The sequence below is a fragment of the Hemiscyllium ocellatum genome, chromosome 10, assembly GCF_020745735.1.
Source record: "Hemiscyllium ocellatum isolate sHemOce1 chromosome 10, sHemOce1.pat.X.cur, whole genome shotgun sequence".
In the NCBI taxonomy this organism is placed as follows: domain Eukaryota; kingdom Metazoa; phylum Chordata; class Chondrichthyes; order Orectolobiformes; family Hemiscylliidae; genus Hemiscyllium; species Hemiscyllium ocellatum.
The window spans coordinates 87,817,860-87,834,707 of NC_083410.1; the positions used below are offsets into that span (position 1 = coordinate 87,817,860).

At 40.5% G+C, this 16,848-nt stretch overlaps 1 protein-coding gene across 1 annotated transcript in view; it reads left to right on the plus strand.

The window, feature by feature from the left end:
• Nucleotides 1-16,848, plus strand: part of abhd12 (abhydrolase domain containing 12, lysophospholipase) — a 151,974-nt gene that overhangs the window by 50,058 nt on the left and 85,068 nt on the right. The window contains exons 5-6 of the mRNA XM_060831719.1: nucleotides 1,269-1,388; nucleotides 10,794-10,824. Coding sequence (XP_060687702.1) covers nucleotides 1,269-1,388; nucleotides 10,794-10,824 — 151 coding nt within the window. The remainder of the gene's footprint in view (nucleotides 1-1,268; nucleotides 1,389-10,793; nucleotides 10,825-16,848) is intronic.

The following is a 16,848-nucleotide window of genomic DNA, read 5'->3' on the forward strand; positions in this document are numbered from 1 at the left end:
TTAAACTCACTTCACTTTTCTCCAACAACGGAACACTCTATTCCAGTTTCAGAAGGCTATTTCCTCCTTCCGCAATCTTGTGATGTTTTCCCATGTCAGCTATTATTAGATTACTTAGTGTGGAAACAGGCCCTTCGGCCCAACAAGTTCACACCGACCCGCTGAAGCGCAACCCATTCCCCTACATTTACCCCTTCACCTAACACTACAGGCAATTTAGTATGGCCAGTTCACCTAACCTGCACATTTTTTTTTTGGATTGTGGAAGGAAATTGGAGCACCCGGAGGAAACCCACGCAGACATGGGGAGAATGTGCAAACTCCACACACACAGTAGCCTGAGGCGGGAATTGAACCCGGGTCTCTGGCTCTGTGAGGCAGCAGTGCCGCCCATTATGTTGATATTTGAAATGGTGTTTAATTTACGACCATGATTCTGTTGTGCCCAGTGTAACTGCTTTGAAACTCCCCAGGATCCTTTCATGGAGAACGTTTGTTGCCTGTAGCCAGAAGAGAATGCAGTCATCACTGGATTTAAGATTTCAGAAATCAAAGGCTGTTGTGTCACTCAGTTTTTGGAATTCTGGGTATGAGGTTTAAAACAAACCCAAGCTGATTTGAGAAAAATAACTTTTGTGCGAAGGGCATCCCTGGTATTGAACTGTTGAGTTTCAAATTTAAAAATCCAATTTTCCATTGCTGATGTTGATGAGAAATTATTTTGGGTGCATTCACAGATTTGCACAGGGTAGTACTAAAATGATTGTGTGAGAAAGAAATGTGAATCTGGTGCTGCTTGCTGCATGATTGCCTGCACAATAACCTGTCATGGAGATGTACAGCATGGAAACAGACCCTTCGGTCCAACCTGTCCATGCCGACCAGACATCCCAACCCAGTTTTGTCCCACCTGCCAGCACCTGGCCCATATCCCTCCAAACCCTTCAGATAATTTAATTGTGTCATGATGGCATCACCTTTTGGTGAGAGAGGTTAAAAGTTATTAAGGCTCCTTTCACCTGTCATTAGAGTAACTTTTCTCAACTGTTAATCCAGTGTAATTTATGGCAGTCATGGAGTGTGTCACAGCTATAGGGCTGTGGAGGAACTATCCATGAAAGTAGGATACAAATAAAATGCAAAATTTAATTCTAGCAATTAGAGTCCATTATGTCCTATAATCAAAAAATCCATTTTATTTCATAAAGCATTCTTCTGTTAAGAGCAGTGCTCTGTGTACAACACTAACCTACTCTGTTTATTTGTAGGCACACAGTACCTGCCAGTCTATGGAAGGAAGCTCAGGGAAAGGACCAAATGTGGTATGAAGGGACCTTGGCATTAGGCCTTCCTATCATTCTTTACTTCCATGGCAATGCAGGCACCAGGTAAGAAGTTGGATGATTTTTAAAAATCTCAAACTGGTTCCTTCTAAACTTTCTCGTGATGTAACCCAGGCTGAAAATATTGAGATGAGGATGACGAGTATAGTTACAGAGCAATTGATGTAGTAGAATTTGAAATCATTGACTCCCCTTTTGAAATAATATGACCATGGCAGCAACTGGGCTTCTGCGAACAGGTGGCGGAATCACACTGTTCAACAGAAAATATGTTGTGGTTCTGTTCGCTGAGCTGGGAATTTGTGTTGCAGACATTTCGTCCCCTGTCTCGGTGATATCCTCAGTGCTTGGGAGCCTCCTGTGAAGCGCTTCTGTGATGTTTCCTCCGGCATTTATAGTAATTTGTACCTGCCACTTTCGGTCGTCAGTTCCAGCTGTCCGCTGCAGTGGCCGGTATATTGGGTCCAGGTCAATTTGCTTATTGATTGAATCTGTGGATGAGTGCCACGCCTCTAGGACTTCCCCGGCTGTTCTCTGTTTGGCTTGTCCTATAATAGTAGCGTTGTCCCAGTCGAACTCATATTGCTTGTCATCTGAGTGTGCGGCTACTAAGGATAGCTGGTCATGTCGTTTTGTGGCTAGTTGGTGTTCATGGATACGGACCGTTAGCTGTCTTCCTGTTTGTCCTATGTAGTGTTTTGTGCAGTCCTTGCGTGGGATATTGTACACTACATTGGTTTTGCTCATGCTGGGTATCGGGTCCTTCGTCCTGGTGAATTATTGTCTGAGAGTGGCTGTTGGTTTGTGTGCTGTTATGAGTCCTAGTAGTCACAGTAGTCTGGCTGTCAGTTCAGAAATGTTTTTGATGTATGGTAGTGTGGCTAGCCCTTTGGGTTGTGGCATGTCCTCATTCCATTGTCTTTCCCTTAGGCATCTGTTGATGAAATTGCGGGGGTATCCGTTTTTGGCGAATACATTGTATAGGTGGCGTTCTTCCTCTTTTTGAAGTTCTGGGTGTACTGCAGTGTGTTGTGGCCCTTTTGAACAGTGTCTTGATGAAACTTCTTTTGTGTGTGTTGGGGTGGTTGCTTTCGTAGTTTAGGACTAGCCACACTACCATACCAAAAACATTTCTGAACTGACAGCCAGACTACTGCGACCACAAGGACTCATAACAGCACACAAACCAACAGCCACTCTCAGACAACAACTCACTAGGACGAAGGACCCGATACCCAGCTTGAACAAAACCAATGTATTGTACAAAATCCCATGCAAGGACTGCACAAAACACTACATATGACAAACAGGAAGACAGCTAACGGTCCGTATCCATGAACACCAACTTGCCACGAAACGATATGACCAGCTATCCTTAGTAGCCACACACTCAAATGACAAGCAACATGAGTTCGACTGGGACAACACTACTATTATAGGACAAGTGAAACAGAGAGCAGCCAGGGAATTCCTAGAGGCGTGGCACTCACCGACAGATTCAATCAATAAGCACATCGACCTGGACCCAATATACCGGCCACTGCAGCGGACAGCTGGCACTGACGACCAGAAGCGGCAGGTACAAATTACTATAAATGCCGGAGGAAACATCACAGAAGTGCTTCACAGGAGGCTCCCGAGCACTGAGGATGTCACCTAGACAGGAGATGAAATGTCTGCAACACAAATTTCCTGCTCGGCTAACAGAACCACAACAACAAGCACCCGAGCTACAAATCTTCTCCCAACCTTACAACAGAAAATAAATCTGAACCTTTAAAGAAATCTTGCAGGAAATCAAAATTGAAAGAGTACAAAGATCTATTGGGCAGAAGGTGGTTACATAGAAAGAGGTATGAAGCTGTCGGGGACCTGAAAGCAATGAAGAGAATTTTAACAGTGTGCTAATATTTTCAAAGTGCAATATGTCACATCTAGTTTTAAAAACTGTAGGTGCAATTCTATATTTTTGTGTTCTTGAGGGTCAAAGATTAGAAATAACTACAAGGGAAGATTTCCCAATTGATTTAGCTTTACTGTAATAACAAATGTGAATATAAAAATGTTGACAGTTGTTACAAAGAGTAACAAGGGAAGCCTACACAAAATAAGAGTGTTTATAACATAAGCAGGAAAAAGAAGTGAATATGACTTTTTAAAAAACCTTTATTATTCAGCTGGCAAGCAACTCTTAGCTCAGTTTGGACTAAGAAAATCATCAATCACAACATGTAATTGGTAAGAAGAATGTTATGAAGTTGATCATGGGGTCAATCAGCCACTGCAAAGTTTCTGTTATTCCATTTAGTTCTAGCCATTATGAGTCAGGGTTTCTAGCTTGTAAGTCAGTTGGCTTTTTAGTAATAAAAATGTAATTTTTCCAACTTATACACAACAATCTCTTCAGTTTTGAAATTAAATTTTGCAGAGATTGCATTTTCATGTCTCAACTCTGCCCAGATGTTATGTCACCAGATTTCTTGCGACTGAAATGTCTCAGTTTCAAATTGCTTCCAATTTTCAAAGTTTTCAAGTCAGCAGCAAATTTACGTAGATTCTTTCAGATGTCTAAAATTGCGTGATGACTCTTTCCTGTTTTATCATAATTGATTTCTCAAGCCTGCTTAATTAGTTAATTGTGTTTAGCAGTTCAACAAAAACAAATGTTGAATCCTGATTTTTTTGGGCAGAGTGATTAAAGTTGAATTCTACAGAGAACAACAGATACAATTTCTGATCAGAGAAGTAATTGAGCATTAGCAGAGAACGTAACACTACATTTGCCTGATCGATCTACACGAGACCAACAGGCTACCCGAGGTGAAATGCCTTTGGGAGGCAGTAGTTTAGTAGTAATGTTAGTGGATTAATTATCCAGAAATTTGGGAAAATGTGCTGGCTTCATGGGAATTGGTGAAATTTGAAATCTGTTAAGAATTTGGAATAAAATGTATTATGGACTAGGCCAGACTACTCGAAGCATTCTTAAGCAGGCAGCCCAGACCATAACTTGACAATTTGTTTTGGTAAGTGTACAGTGAAAATTACCCAGGTTAAGTTAGCTAGGTTGACTACCAGATTTTAAAACAGACAAAAATGTAGTTACAAAATTTATGCAATGAAGCACAAAGAACAGAATAAGGAACCCAAAAAGAAATCAGCCTATCCAAACTGGACTTAATTATGTTGTTCCCAAATATACACAACAGTCCCGATATGTAAGCCCCCTATATTTTTTTTAAAAAAACAGTAAAAATGGAACAAATGCTTACAGGTTGAAGTTAAACGGGCAGAAGGAGAAAGCGAGCCTGTTTCCATACAGCTGAACTCCTAACTAGTTCTGGACTGAACTGCTCAACTAGAGAACTGACCATTCCCCTTCATTATGCAGATCACTTCTAAAACATGATCACTTTGGCCTGAAGTCACATCCGTTTACATATGAACAATGATGCCCGAGTCTAATCAGGACCAGGAGCTGTTTATGATTCCTCTGAAAACCAAAGAGACAGTATCGTTGAGAAAAGCCTTTAGAAATCAAGGGACCAGCTTAGTGACAAATGTTAGCTAATGGTAACAAAGTAACCACTATTGATTTGGTTTTTTTTGGGTTATTAGCATCCTTTTAGAGTCATAGAGTCGTACATATCTCAGCAAGAGGCCCAGCAATCACTTCTCTAGCTTCCCACAGAGTTCTCGGGTGCACCTGATCAGGTCCTGGGGATTTATCCATCTTTAACCGTTTCAAGACATCCAGCACTTCCTCTGTAATCTGGACAGTTTGCAAGATGTCACCATCTATTTCCCTACAGTCTATATCAATCATATCCTTTTCCACAATAAATACTGATGCAAAATATTCATTTAGTATCTCCCCCATTTTCTGTGGCTCCACATAAAGGCTGCCTTGCTGATCTTTGAGGGGCCCTATTCTCTCCCTAGTTACCCTTTTGTCTTAATATATTTGTGATAACCCTTTGGATTCTCCTTAATTCTAATTGCCAAAGCTATCTCATGTCCCCGTTTTGCCCTCCTCATTTCCCTCTTAAGTATACTCCTACTTCCTTTATACTCTTCTAAGGATTCACTCGATCTATCCTGTCTACACCTGACATATGTTTCCTTCTTTTTCTCAACCAAACCCTCAATTTCTTTAGTCATCCAGCATTCCCTATACCTACCAGCTTTCCCTTTCACCCTGACAGGAATATACTTTCTCTGGATTCTTGTTATCTCATTTCTGAAGGATTCCCATTTTCCAGCCATCCCTTTACCTGCAAACATCTGCCTCCAATCAGCTTTTGAAAGTTCTTGCCTAATACCATCAAAATTAGCCTTTCTCCGATTTAGAACTTCAGCTATTAGATTTGGTCTATCCTTTTCCATCACTATTTTAAAACGAATAAAATTATGGTCGCTGGCCCCAAAGTGCTCCCCCACTGACACCTCAGTCACCTGCCCTGTCTTCTTTCCCAAGAGTAGGTCAAGTTTTGCACCTTCTCTAGTAGGTACATCCACATACTGAATCAGAAAATTGTCTTGTACACACTTAACAAATTCCTCTCCAACTAAACCCTTAACACTATGGCAGTCCCAGTCGGTTTGGCAAGTTAAAATCTCCTACCATAACTACCCTATTATTCTTACAGATAGCTGAGATCTCCTTACAAGTTTGTTTCTCAATTTCCCTCTGCACTGGCTCTGCGATATCCTTGATCCTAGCACCATTCAGGTTTTTCTCTGCTGGCCACAGAAATGTCTGTCTGTACCTCTGACTACAGAATCCCCTAACACAATTGATCTCTTGGAAGCTGACGTAGCTCTCGTTGCGTTAGAGCCAGTCTCAATGTCAGAAACTTGGCTGTTCATGCTACATTCATTAGAGAATCCATCACCCCCTACAAATTCCAAAACAGCATACCTGTTTGAAATGCATATATCCACAAAAGACTCCTGCACTAGCTACCTACCCCTCTCACCCTTCCTGGAGTTAACCCATCTACGTGACTGTATCTGAGACTTTCTCCCCTTCCTATAACTGCCATCCATCATCTACTGTTGCTGTTGCAAATTCCTCATCGCTTCTATCTGTCTCTCCAACCGATCCACTCGATCTGATAAGATTTGCATCCAACAGCATTTACGGCAGATATAATCCGCAGTCACCCTTAAATTCTCTTTAAACTCCCACATCTGACAAGAAGTACATATCACTGCAAAGGCCATATTTGCTCCTTTGCAATCTGCAGACCCAGAAAATAACACTGTCTTATTCCTCTACAAACACTGCCCCAGGTTAAATTAATAGCTCTGGCTTATATTTTAAGTTTAATCAAGAGACCTATCTCCAAAACCATATATTCAAGAAAGAATCCACTATACTCACTACTGCAACCTTTTTCTTGGACAGACTTAAAACAACAATTAACTTTTCATGAAAGAAATCTGCCATACTTCAACATGTGACTCCAGACCACCAAACACATGGATGCTTCTTACATGCCTATAGGCAATAAAGACTGATCCAGTCAGTAATGTCCACATCCCATAAATGAAAATAGTTCAAAGTTTGTGAGAAAATTTGTAGCTCGGGTGCTCGTTGTTGTGGTTCTGTTCGCCGAGCTGGGAGTTTTTCTTGCAAACGTTTCGTCCCCTTTCTAGGTGACATCTTCAGTGCTTGGGAGCCTCCTGTGAAGCGCTTCTGTGCTGATTCCTCCAGCATTTATACTGGTTTGAATCTGCCGCTTCCGGTTGTCAGTTGCTGTCTGTTGCAGTGGCCGGTATATAGAGTCTAGATCGATGTGTCTGTTGATAGGATTCGTGGATGAGTGCCATGCTTCTAGGAGTTCCCTGGCTGTTCTCTGTTTGGCTTGCCCTATAATAGTGGTGTTGTCCCAATCGAATTCATGTTGTTTGTCATCTGAGTGTATGGCTACTAGGGATAGCTGATTGTGTCATTTCGTGGCTAGTTGATGTTCGTGGATGCGGGTTGTTAGCTGTCTTCCTGTTTGTCCTATGCACAGAAGCGCTTCACAGGAGGCTCCCAAGCACTGAAGATGTCACCTAGAAAGGGGACGAAACGTTTGCAAGAAAAACTCCCAGCTCGGCGAACAGAACCACACAAATGAAAATAGTCTCATGGTCCTCATAACCTAATCCAAACCAGGACTTCCAGTCAGTGACTGGAACTTTCCTAATGCTGATTCCTACACTCTAACCAGAGTACCTTTACCAGGATTAATTGTCTGAGCTTAAACTACAGTATTGGCTCAAATTTGCGAAGATTTCTAAGAAATGTTAGGATTTGTTCAGAATGCCCTCACTTCCCTTATTCCCTTCACTCTTTCTATCCAAGCACAGTACCAACAGTTGCCAAGAGGAGAATCCACACTTTTATTGAAGAGAATAAGGAAATTTGGGGTGTTCTTAAGAGCGAAATCAGGAGAGCTACAAGGGGATATGAGATAGCCTAGGCAGATAATGTTAAGGATAATCCAAAGAGATTCTACAAGTACATTATGAACAAACGAGTACAGGAGAAAATAGGTCCCCTTCAAGGTCAATAAAGTTAGCAATGTGTGGAACCACAGGGCATTGGAAAGATACTAATTTTTTATTTTCAGTATTTACTGTGGAGAAAGACATGGAGGCTAGGGAACTTGGGGAAATAAACATTGATGGCTTAACAGTCCATATTGCAGAAGATGTGGTTCTGGAGGCCTTAAAAAAAAACAGAAAAAGGATAGATCTCCAGGCCCTGATTTAGGTGTATCCTAGGACATTGTGGGAAGCAAGGGGAGAAAGTGTGGGACCTCTAGCAGAGATATTTGTATCATCTACAGCTGCGGGTGAGGTGCCAGCGGGCTGGAGGGTAGCTAACTTTGTGCCTTTATCTAAGGTTGTGAGGAAAAACTTGGCAACGTTTTACTGGTGAGTGTGATACCAGTGGTGGGTAGGTTGTTTCAGGTGATTCTGAGAAAGAGGATTTACGTGTATTTTGAGAGTCAAAGATTGACTTAACGATAATCAGCATGACTTTGTATGTGGGAAATTGTCTCTCTCAAACTTAATTGGGTTTTTTGAGGAAGTAACCAAGAAGCTTGAGGGCAATGCAGTGGACGTTGTTTACTTGGACTTCTAGTAATGCCTTTGACAAGGTTCTGCATGGTAGACTATTTAAGTTAGATCACATGGGTTAAGGGGTGAGCTTGCCAATTGGATATGAAATTGGCTTCATGGCAGAGTCCTAAAGATGTACAGCATGGAAACAGACCCTTCCATCCAACTCATCTACACTGACCAGATATCCTAAATTAATTTAGTCCCATTTGCTAGCACTTGGCCCATATTCCTTTAAACCCTTCCTATTCATGTACCCATTCAAATGCCTTTTAATTGTTATAATTGGACCAGCCGCCTCCACTTCCTCTAACAGCTCGTTCCATACACACACCACCCTTTGTGAAAAAGTTGCCCCTTGGGTCCCTGTTTAATTCTTTCCCCTCACCTTTGGAGACAGAGGGTGGTGGTAGAGGTTTGTTTTTCAGATTGGAGGCCTATGATCAGTGGTGTACCACATTGACCGGTGCTGGGTCCACTGGTGTTGGTTATTTATATGAATAATTTGGTTGAGACTTTAGGAAGCATGATTAGTAAGTTTATGGATAACACCAAAATTGGTGGTATGGTGGACAGGTGAAGATGGTTTTCTAAGATTACAGAGGCACCTTGATCAATTGGGTCAATGTTCTAAGGAATGACAGATGGATAAATATGAGATGTTGCACTTTAGTAAAACATACAAGGGCAGGATTTATACACTTAATAGTAGGACCCTGGGGAGTGTTGTTGAACAGATACTGAAATTTGCGGCTACATAGTTCTTTATCGCTGCTTCACAGGTAGACAGCGTCTTTAAGAAGGCATTTCGCACGCTTGCCTTCATTGCTCAAACCATTGAGTATAGGAGTTGGGATGTCATGTTGAGATTGTACACCTTGTTGGTGAGGCCATTTTTGGAGTACTGTGTGCAGTTCTGGTTACCCTGCTATAGGGAGAATATTAAATTGGAGAGGGTACAGAAAAAATTTACAAATATGTTATGAGGAGTGGACGGCTTGAGTTATAAGGAGATGCTGGCTAGGCTGGGATTATTTTCTCTGGAGCATAGGAAGGTGAAGGGTGACCTTTATAAAAATTTTTGAAATCAAGAGGTGCATGGATAGGGTGAATAGCTAAGGCCTTTTCCTCGGTTAGAGGAGTTCAAAACGATAAGACACATCTTTTAAGGTGAGAGGATAAAGTTCTCTTTTAAATGTTTTGTATGTGCAATAAACTGCCAGAGAAAATGGTAGATGCAGGTACTGTTACAACATCTAAAAGACATTTGGATTAGTACATTAATAGAAAAGGTTTAGAGATATGTATTTGCAGGTATAACACAGGCAACTGGGGCTCGCTTTGTTTGAGAAACTTGGTCAGCATGGGTCACTTGGATTGAATAGTCTACTTCTGTGCTGTATAACTCTGAATGCCTCATTGGATCAGCTAACTCTGTTTTGCACATTTTTATGAGAGTTCTCACTCATTCCTGTACATGTCTGCTGTGGAGAGTGCCAGCTTCTTTACTCCCACAGCAAGTTATTGATTGATTTGAATTAGGCTATTAGAAGGATTCTCCAAATTACACTTCCCCTAAAAATATTAAGAAGGCTAACAGTCCTAACTGGAATTTCATTTATACCTTGTTTGTGTGTGTTTTTTTTTCAAACCCAGTTTGCATTATGAATTTGTCCAGATAGTGGCCAGTAGCTGTGATTTTGTTTTCATCTTTTTTAAATTTCTGTTTGTAGGAGCCTGTTTTCTTTTTTGAAACAGGATATCGGGAATAGACAATTATCGCTGGCCTAGCATGTTCAAACTTTGAATAGATAACAAAGAAAGAGAATCTTTAGGGCCTAAACTGCCTTCAAATGTAATTTTTAAAGAACTGCACATGATCAGAGAAATTAACATAGTGTCTATAAATGAAGTCCCATGAATCATCCTGTACCTATCCTATTCCTCAGTAACTGGCATTTTTCTTTGAAGTGGTGTTATACATTTCTTTTTGTAGAAATGAGTATCTGGATGACATTGAAAAAGATGTTTAAACTGTGTTCTTGTTTTCATACACATTCTTTTTGTAAAATTGCTTAATTTGTTAGTAAGCATTCATTTTGTGTGATGGTCCTGATTGTGTTCTAAGGTCATGAACCTGAGGAATATTAACTTTGAAGTTTTATTAAATGATGTCCTTTTGTTTTTCACATTTTAATCAAAGCTAGCCTACATTAAGTATTTTTAAAATTGAAAATGCCACACCAGTAAATTAAACACCATGAAATCCAACTGAGGAAAATTATTCTCTTAGAAATTTATTCTAATTTTCCTTTTGTGTTTTATCTGCAGGGGTGGGGATCACAGGGTTCAGCTATATAAGGTAGGAGGTTTTAAAATTAATATTATGGGGGTGGAGGAATATTAATAATATAAAATGCAACTTTAGTTTTCAAAAAACTTAGTATATTAAGCTATTCCTGATCATCCTTGTGTTCTACTCCATTTGAATATCTTGGGGTTAACTTCTTTCCTAACAAATTCTCGTTAGCATGAATGTTTGCAGTGGTGCTTTAAATCTGTTGTTCCAAGTTTTAGCTTAGATAATGGGCATCTGACAGAGTCTCAGCCATTTTTGTTCAGCATTTGAACATCGATACCTTTTACAGTCATGCCAAGCCATATTGCGGCACTAACTGTTGAAGTTTTGAAGAGCAATTACCTTTTGCATATGACTGTATGACTGGTATTAATTACTAGGCCTATTTCAATTGAAATGCTTCTGCTTCAAGTTGCTTCCAGTATAAAATAACTTCTGGTAACTGGGAATGTTGCATGTTCTTCAGGATACTTTAACAGATACTCCTCATGGAACCACCCGTTGATCGATACATTGATCAAGATGGATTAATCTTCCACCTGGCCATATATAGATCTTGAAATGGAGTACATAATCCAGAAAATCCAAGATTTAGCCCTGTGCTGTTTTAGGTTCCAATTTCTTCATGAAATTGATTTTCTAAAAAAAAAACTTGGATATTTTGCTTTAACAAGTGATGAGACAGAATTTTGGGCATGATTGGATTTTGACTTCTCTTTTGCAGTGAAACATATCCGGTTTAATCTCACATATGGTGAAGTTTTTAAAAAATCAATGCCTAATGTCTGGCACTATTTTAATAATGTTTTTGGTATTAGTGACGACATTAGATTTCAGCAGCCCTGATATTTTTATTTAGTGTGCATAGTCACTGAGCTAAGAAATAATCTTGTCATTATTTAGATGGCGTTCTTGAACCCCACCTTCTAGTTTACTCGATGAATACTCCTCAACAGCGTTGTTTAAATTGCATCACAGCTGCGGCTGGTGGGGTAGCATAACAGAGGTATTGGTGTGTTTGGAAATTGTTCAATCAGGCCAACTACTATTGTTGGAGATTGAAATTGGGTGTACAAATAGGTGAGTCAAAAAAACGTGCTGGAAAAGCACAGCCGGTCAGGCAGCATTCAAGGAGCAGGAGATTTGATTGTTCGAGCATAAGTCTTCAGAAATTCCTGATGAGCTTATGCTCGAAATTTGACAAAAACTCCTTGGATGCTGCCTGACCGACTGTGCTTTTCCAGCACCACACTTTTTTTTTTGACTCTGATCTCCAGCATCTGCAATCTTCACATTCTCCTGTACAAGGAGTTGAGTCTAAAAATCAAGAAGTGCTTCCTGATGGATGTTTTCTCCTATGCTGTCTGCCATAGATCCTTTAGAGAGTGGCGGATTTAGCTATCTGTGTGGTATATAGGTTCTTCGCGTTCAAAGGTGTTCAGAAGAAAGGCATGCAGAGCTGTGTCAAGGAGGATCTTAACGAAAAGCCAGCAAGTCTCAGACATTGCCTCAAAGGCCTCCAAGATTATGGATTGTGGAGCAAGATGAGATGTGCTTGCATTTCTTCTTCCAGAGCATGCGCAGGGAGAGCTTGGTAATCAACCGCCTAAAGAAAGAAGGTGGTTCGGTAACATTGTCTGGGTCTGACATTCTGCAGATGTGTAACTGCCCAGTCATTCCTGTTCTCTATTGTGGAGGCCTTCGATGGCAGCACGAGAGAGAGGCTGATCTAGCCACTTTCTGTAGATGAGCTAACCTTAAGAGTCGTCTTGAAACAAAAAAGTCCCAAAAGTAATGGCTTACCAGCTGAGTTGTATTCAGCTTTATGGGATTTGAATGACGAGGACCTGCTGCAGGTGTACAACAGTATGCTTCTGGCTGGTAGCATGTGTAAATCTGTGTGGAAAAGTATCATCACCCTCTTCAAGTAGAAGGGGGAGAGGGAGGGAATTAGTGACCAATTTCACTGTTGAATGTGGATTATAAAATTATGACCTAAGGTCATTTCCAGCCAGGTGAGGTGATTTACTTTGACCAAACTTGTGCTCTTCCAGTCAGCGGAGGCTAACATGTCAAAGCCTCCCTGTACATGGATAACATCACCGTTTCTGCTCTGATTTGCTGTCTACATGCAGACTCATGAACATCTGCAACCAGTTCGAGGCCAGTGGTCTGAGTCCACCACCCCTCAGCACTGCTCCCTCTCTATTGCAGGTAACGAAAACCTGCTCATAAGTTGAGATAGTCTGTTGTTGTATGTGGCGAAGGTCTAGCCTATTCCCCAAGGCTGCAGCACCGCAGTTATCCAAGCCATCTTTCACTTCTTCTGGATGTCAAAGATTGACTGTATCTACAAATGGGGGAAGAACATACCCAATGTCACCTTCCTCCTGATGACCAACTTTGTGTGGCCAAATCAAGCTATTGACACTTGATTCGCAAACATCAAGTGTCACTATGTTCTACGTGTCCCCAGTGTTGCAAAGGATGAGCCTGGCCTCATTGCCACAGAACAGTTGTACCATCCCTTATCACCTGTCCCTCTTGGAAAAATTTGTAAAGCGAAGCAAGTTTGACCACATGTCCATCAGGCAGTGGTCAGCATGCAGCATCATTAAGACCTGATGGGGAAATGAGAGGGTTGATTCTCTTGGTGGTTCCCTCAGCAAACTCAAAATCATTTGGTATAATGACTCTTCACCAGTTCTTTCCAACAAGCACCAAGACATGGTTGGTTGTGAGAAGGGTACTACTTGTGCGATCCTCCATGTACGCCTGGACTCTGCTGCCACATGCTGCCCTTGAAGCAGCTGCAGGGGGAAGAGACTGTCACACATCATCTGGAGTATACCTTCGCAAAGAAGTAATGGAGAGAGATGCAGTCGTTTTTGCTGAGATTTGTTCTGAGCAGCTCTGTGACCTAGGACTCTGCTCCACGCTGCCTCCTGGAGGCACACTGACGTAAACATTGAATGTTCTAGAAGACCATTAATTCTGTGAAATGTGCTGTTTGGTCTGCTGAAAGCGTATAGATCTTCCAGTGCAGAGCGTTAACTTCGACCAAGTGTTGTAGACTGGACCTAGACTACATGCTGAGGATACACTAAAGCTTTGGACACCTGCCAACAAGGTGTAGTGGGGAAAGACCACTGTCTGAGGTCTTTGCCAAAGTCTAACAAGGATTTGTTCGGTTATCAGACTCTGCCTCAAAATATTTGTAAATAGTCTTGCGTGAGTCAAAAATGCATTTAGCTTTTGCAACTGCAGGGAATGCAAAGACTGTACAAACTTGCTTCAGTACCTGTACATGTGCATGAAGATTATTTTTATCAATTAAGTATATTTTTGCAATAAAATCTGGGATGGCACATAAGGAGTACTGCTAGTGGGTTGAGGACCTCATTGAATAAGGCCACACTTGGTTCTATAGCTTTTTCCCGGAACTTGTCTGTTGGAAATATCCTCCCTGATGTGAGAGATGGTGCATGTTGCAGAGGCTAGTGAACCACGGAGGTCAGTTGTTCAGAAGTACCTGAAATTGAGATCGAAGAAGGAACTGAATGTTGCCCAAAATGGCCAGGGACTGAAGCAGAATGGAACCCTGTTTACTTGGGTTTACCACTGACAGAATCCTCATGCAGTGACAGCAGGCCCAATGGAAATACAGCTTAATAGAATTTAGAATTGGCTTTATTGTCACATGAACTTGAAGGACTGCAATGAAAAGTTGGCAATAGCATCATCTTAGGTACAAAATACCTAGGTATAGATACTTAAGTATTTGTTACAGAATTGAAAGAATAATAAATACAGTCTGGCATAAGCATAATGCTTTTAAAAGTACTCAAATTACAGTCCTTTTCAACAAATATGTATCAGCTCCTAGCCTCTACACTGCACTGGGCCAAGCCTCCAGACCACACCGGGCTTCAAAACTTGAAGCTTTGCCTTCAGTCCGCAAGGGCCTTGCCTCCCTCATGCCAGCCTCCGGTCCAGAGCTCATTTCCCACATTGGCTTAATAAATTAGGAGCTCAAAGATCACTATTTTTGATCAATCTGAATTGTATTGTGATGCAGTCTATGGTGAAAAATTTTAAATGGCATTGAAAAATTGACACTTGACAAAGTTAATTCGAAAGTATACATTTCACCTTCAGAATGCTCCTTACTGATGTTGATTCTGAACTATTGAAAAAATGTATTATGCTTCTGTAGATTAGAAAAAAAGTTTCAATGCACTCTCTCCTCAGTACAAGGCCAACACTGGTCAACATTTTGACAAAATAAGCAATAGATTGTTGTCTCAAAATAATATTGTGCTAAAGGTATGTTGCATTCCTCTTGTTTATGATAATATTTTGTTTTTATTCACCTATTCAACTTTATACTGATGTGACTAATGATCAGACATTGGGAGTTGAAGAATCTATTCAGTAAAATTATCAAATCTGTATTTATTATAACTTTATGCGAATTGAAAGATATCTCGGGAAATGGATCTGTTTTTCAAGTTTGAGCATGTGATTTTCCATGCTGTGGGTTAATGCATTTCTTTCTTTACAGTTGACAGGAGGAATTCTGTTCAATTTCTGAATATTGTCATAAACAGAAAGGATATCACATTTTTTGGATATCATATTTTTCAGATTCCCATTCCGTGGTACCCATTAAAAGAGAAGCAAAGAGTTGTTTGTGTTTATGTAGCATATTTCATGATCTTCAGATGTGCCAAACCACTTTGCAACTCATTAGATGCTTTTGAAGTGTGGTTACTCTTGTGATGTGGGAAACTTATTGACCAATTTGTACACATCTGTAATAAGGAACAATAGTGCAATAATCAGCTAATCTGTACATCATATTGATTTGAGGGATAAATGTTCACTGGTCACCCACGGAGAATTCCTAGCTCTTTGAGAAAGCAACATGAGACATTGCTAAAACAACCAGGGTCTCTACTGTTTTGGAAATATCAGTCTCGATCATCTGCTCAAATCTCTGAAATGGAACTTGAATCTGCAACTTTCTGACTTGAGTCAAGAGAGTGCTACCTTAGCTGGAACTAAAACTAGATTAACACGTGGTAGTGAATGCTCATCACTAAGTGATATACAATGTAGCTTAAACAAGTTGTGATGATTCAGAAGATCTAAAAATATCAGTATTGCTGTTGTCTTTCAAACACTATCAAATTATATCTGAAGAATGACACATTTCTAATCGAATTAGAGTTAAGTACACTAGCAATACAGTCAGCTGCCTAGCCTGCAAATCCTGTTTAGAAAGCACTTATAGATTTTAAAGTTGACACTTGGGGAAATGTTAATTGTGAAGCTTATGATTCAAAAAGCTTGGATCCAGGTTATCATACACAAATTTACTTATGTGGATTTGAGTTTTTGTTTGAAGCAAAGAATAAAACAAAGATTGGAGTAGGGTTTGTCGTGCTTTTAGGGATATTTAAAAAAATTATAAAATTTGAGCTGTAGCTGCAATTAGCCATGTGATATGTTGTGATAATGGAAATCTAGCTCAAATGGTTAAATCTGGTACTAAATATTCCAGGATGCAAGGTATCTTTTTAAGAAAAGAGAAGGAAGGGAAGTAAGAGGTGCTGCTCTCGGCTGCCATCTTAGTGCTACATTCAGTGGGCGTTGCTGCCACTTGGGTTGAATGAGCAGATCTAACCATCATGCCCAAGACTGTGATCAATTGTGTGACACTGGTCTAACATGCAACCACAATCCATCACTCCACTAATGGTTCTGGTCCCAAAAGTGAGAAATTGCAACTGATATGGTTTTAACCACATTTCCACCCTTGATAGCAGTACTATAGTGTGATCCCTCAGAGTCTGGGAGAGACAGAGGATTAAACATATAATCAGAGCAGTGTTAGAATGGTAAGGCAGCAGTAGGGAATTTTAGCTACCCAAGTATTAACTGAGATCATTTGTGTGCAAGTTGGGGAGGGAACAAAATTTTTAAATTGCGACCAGGAGAACATTTTAGCTAATATGCAGCAAG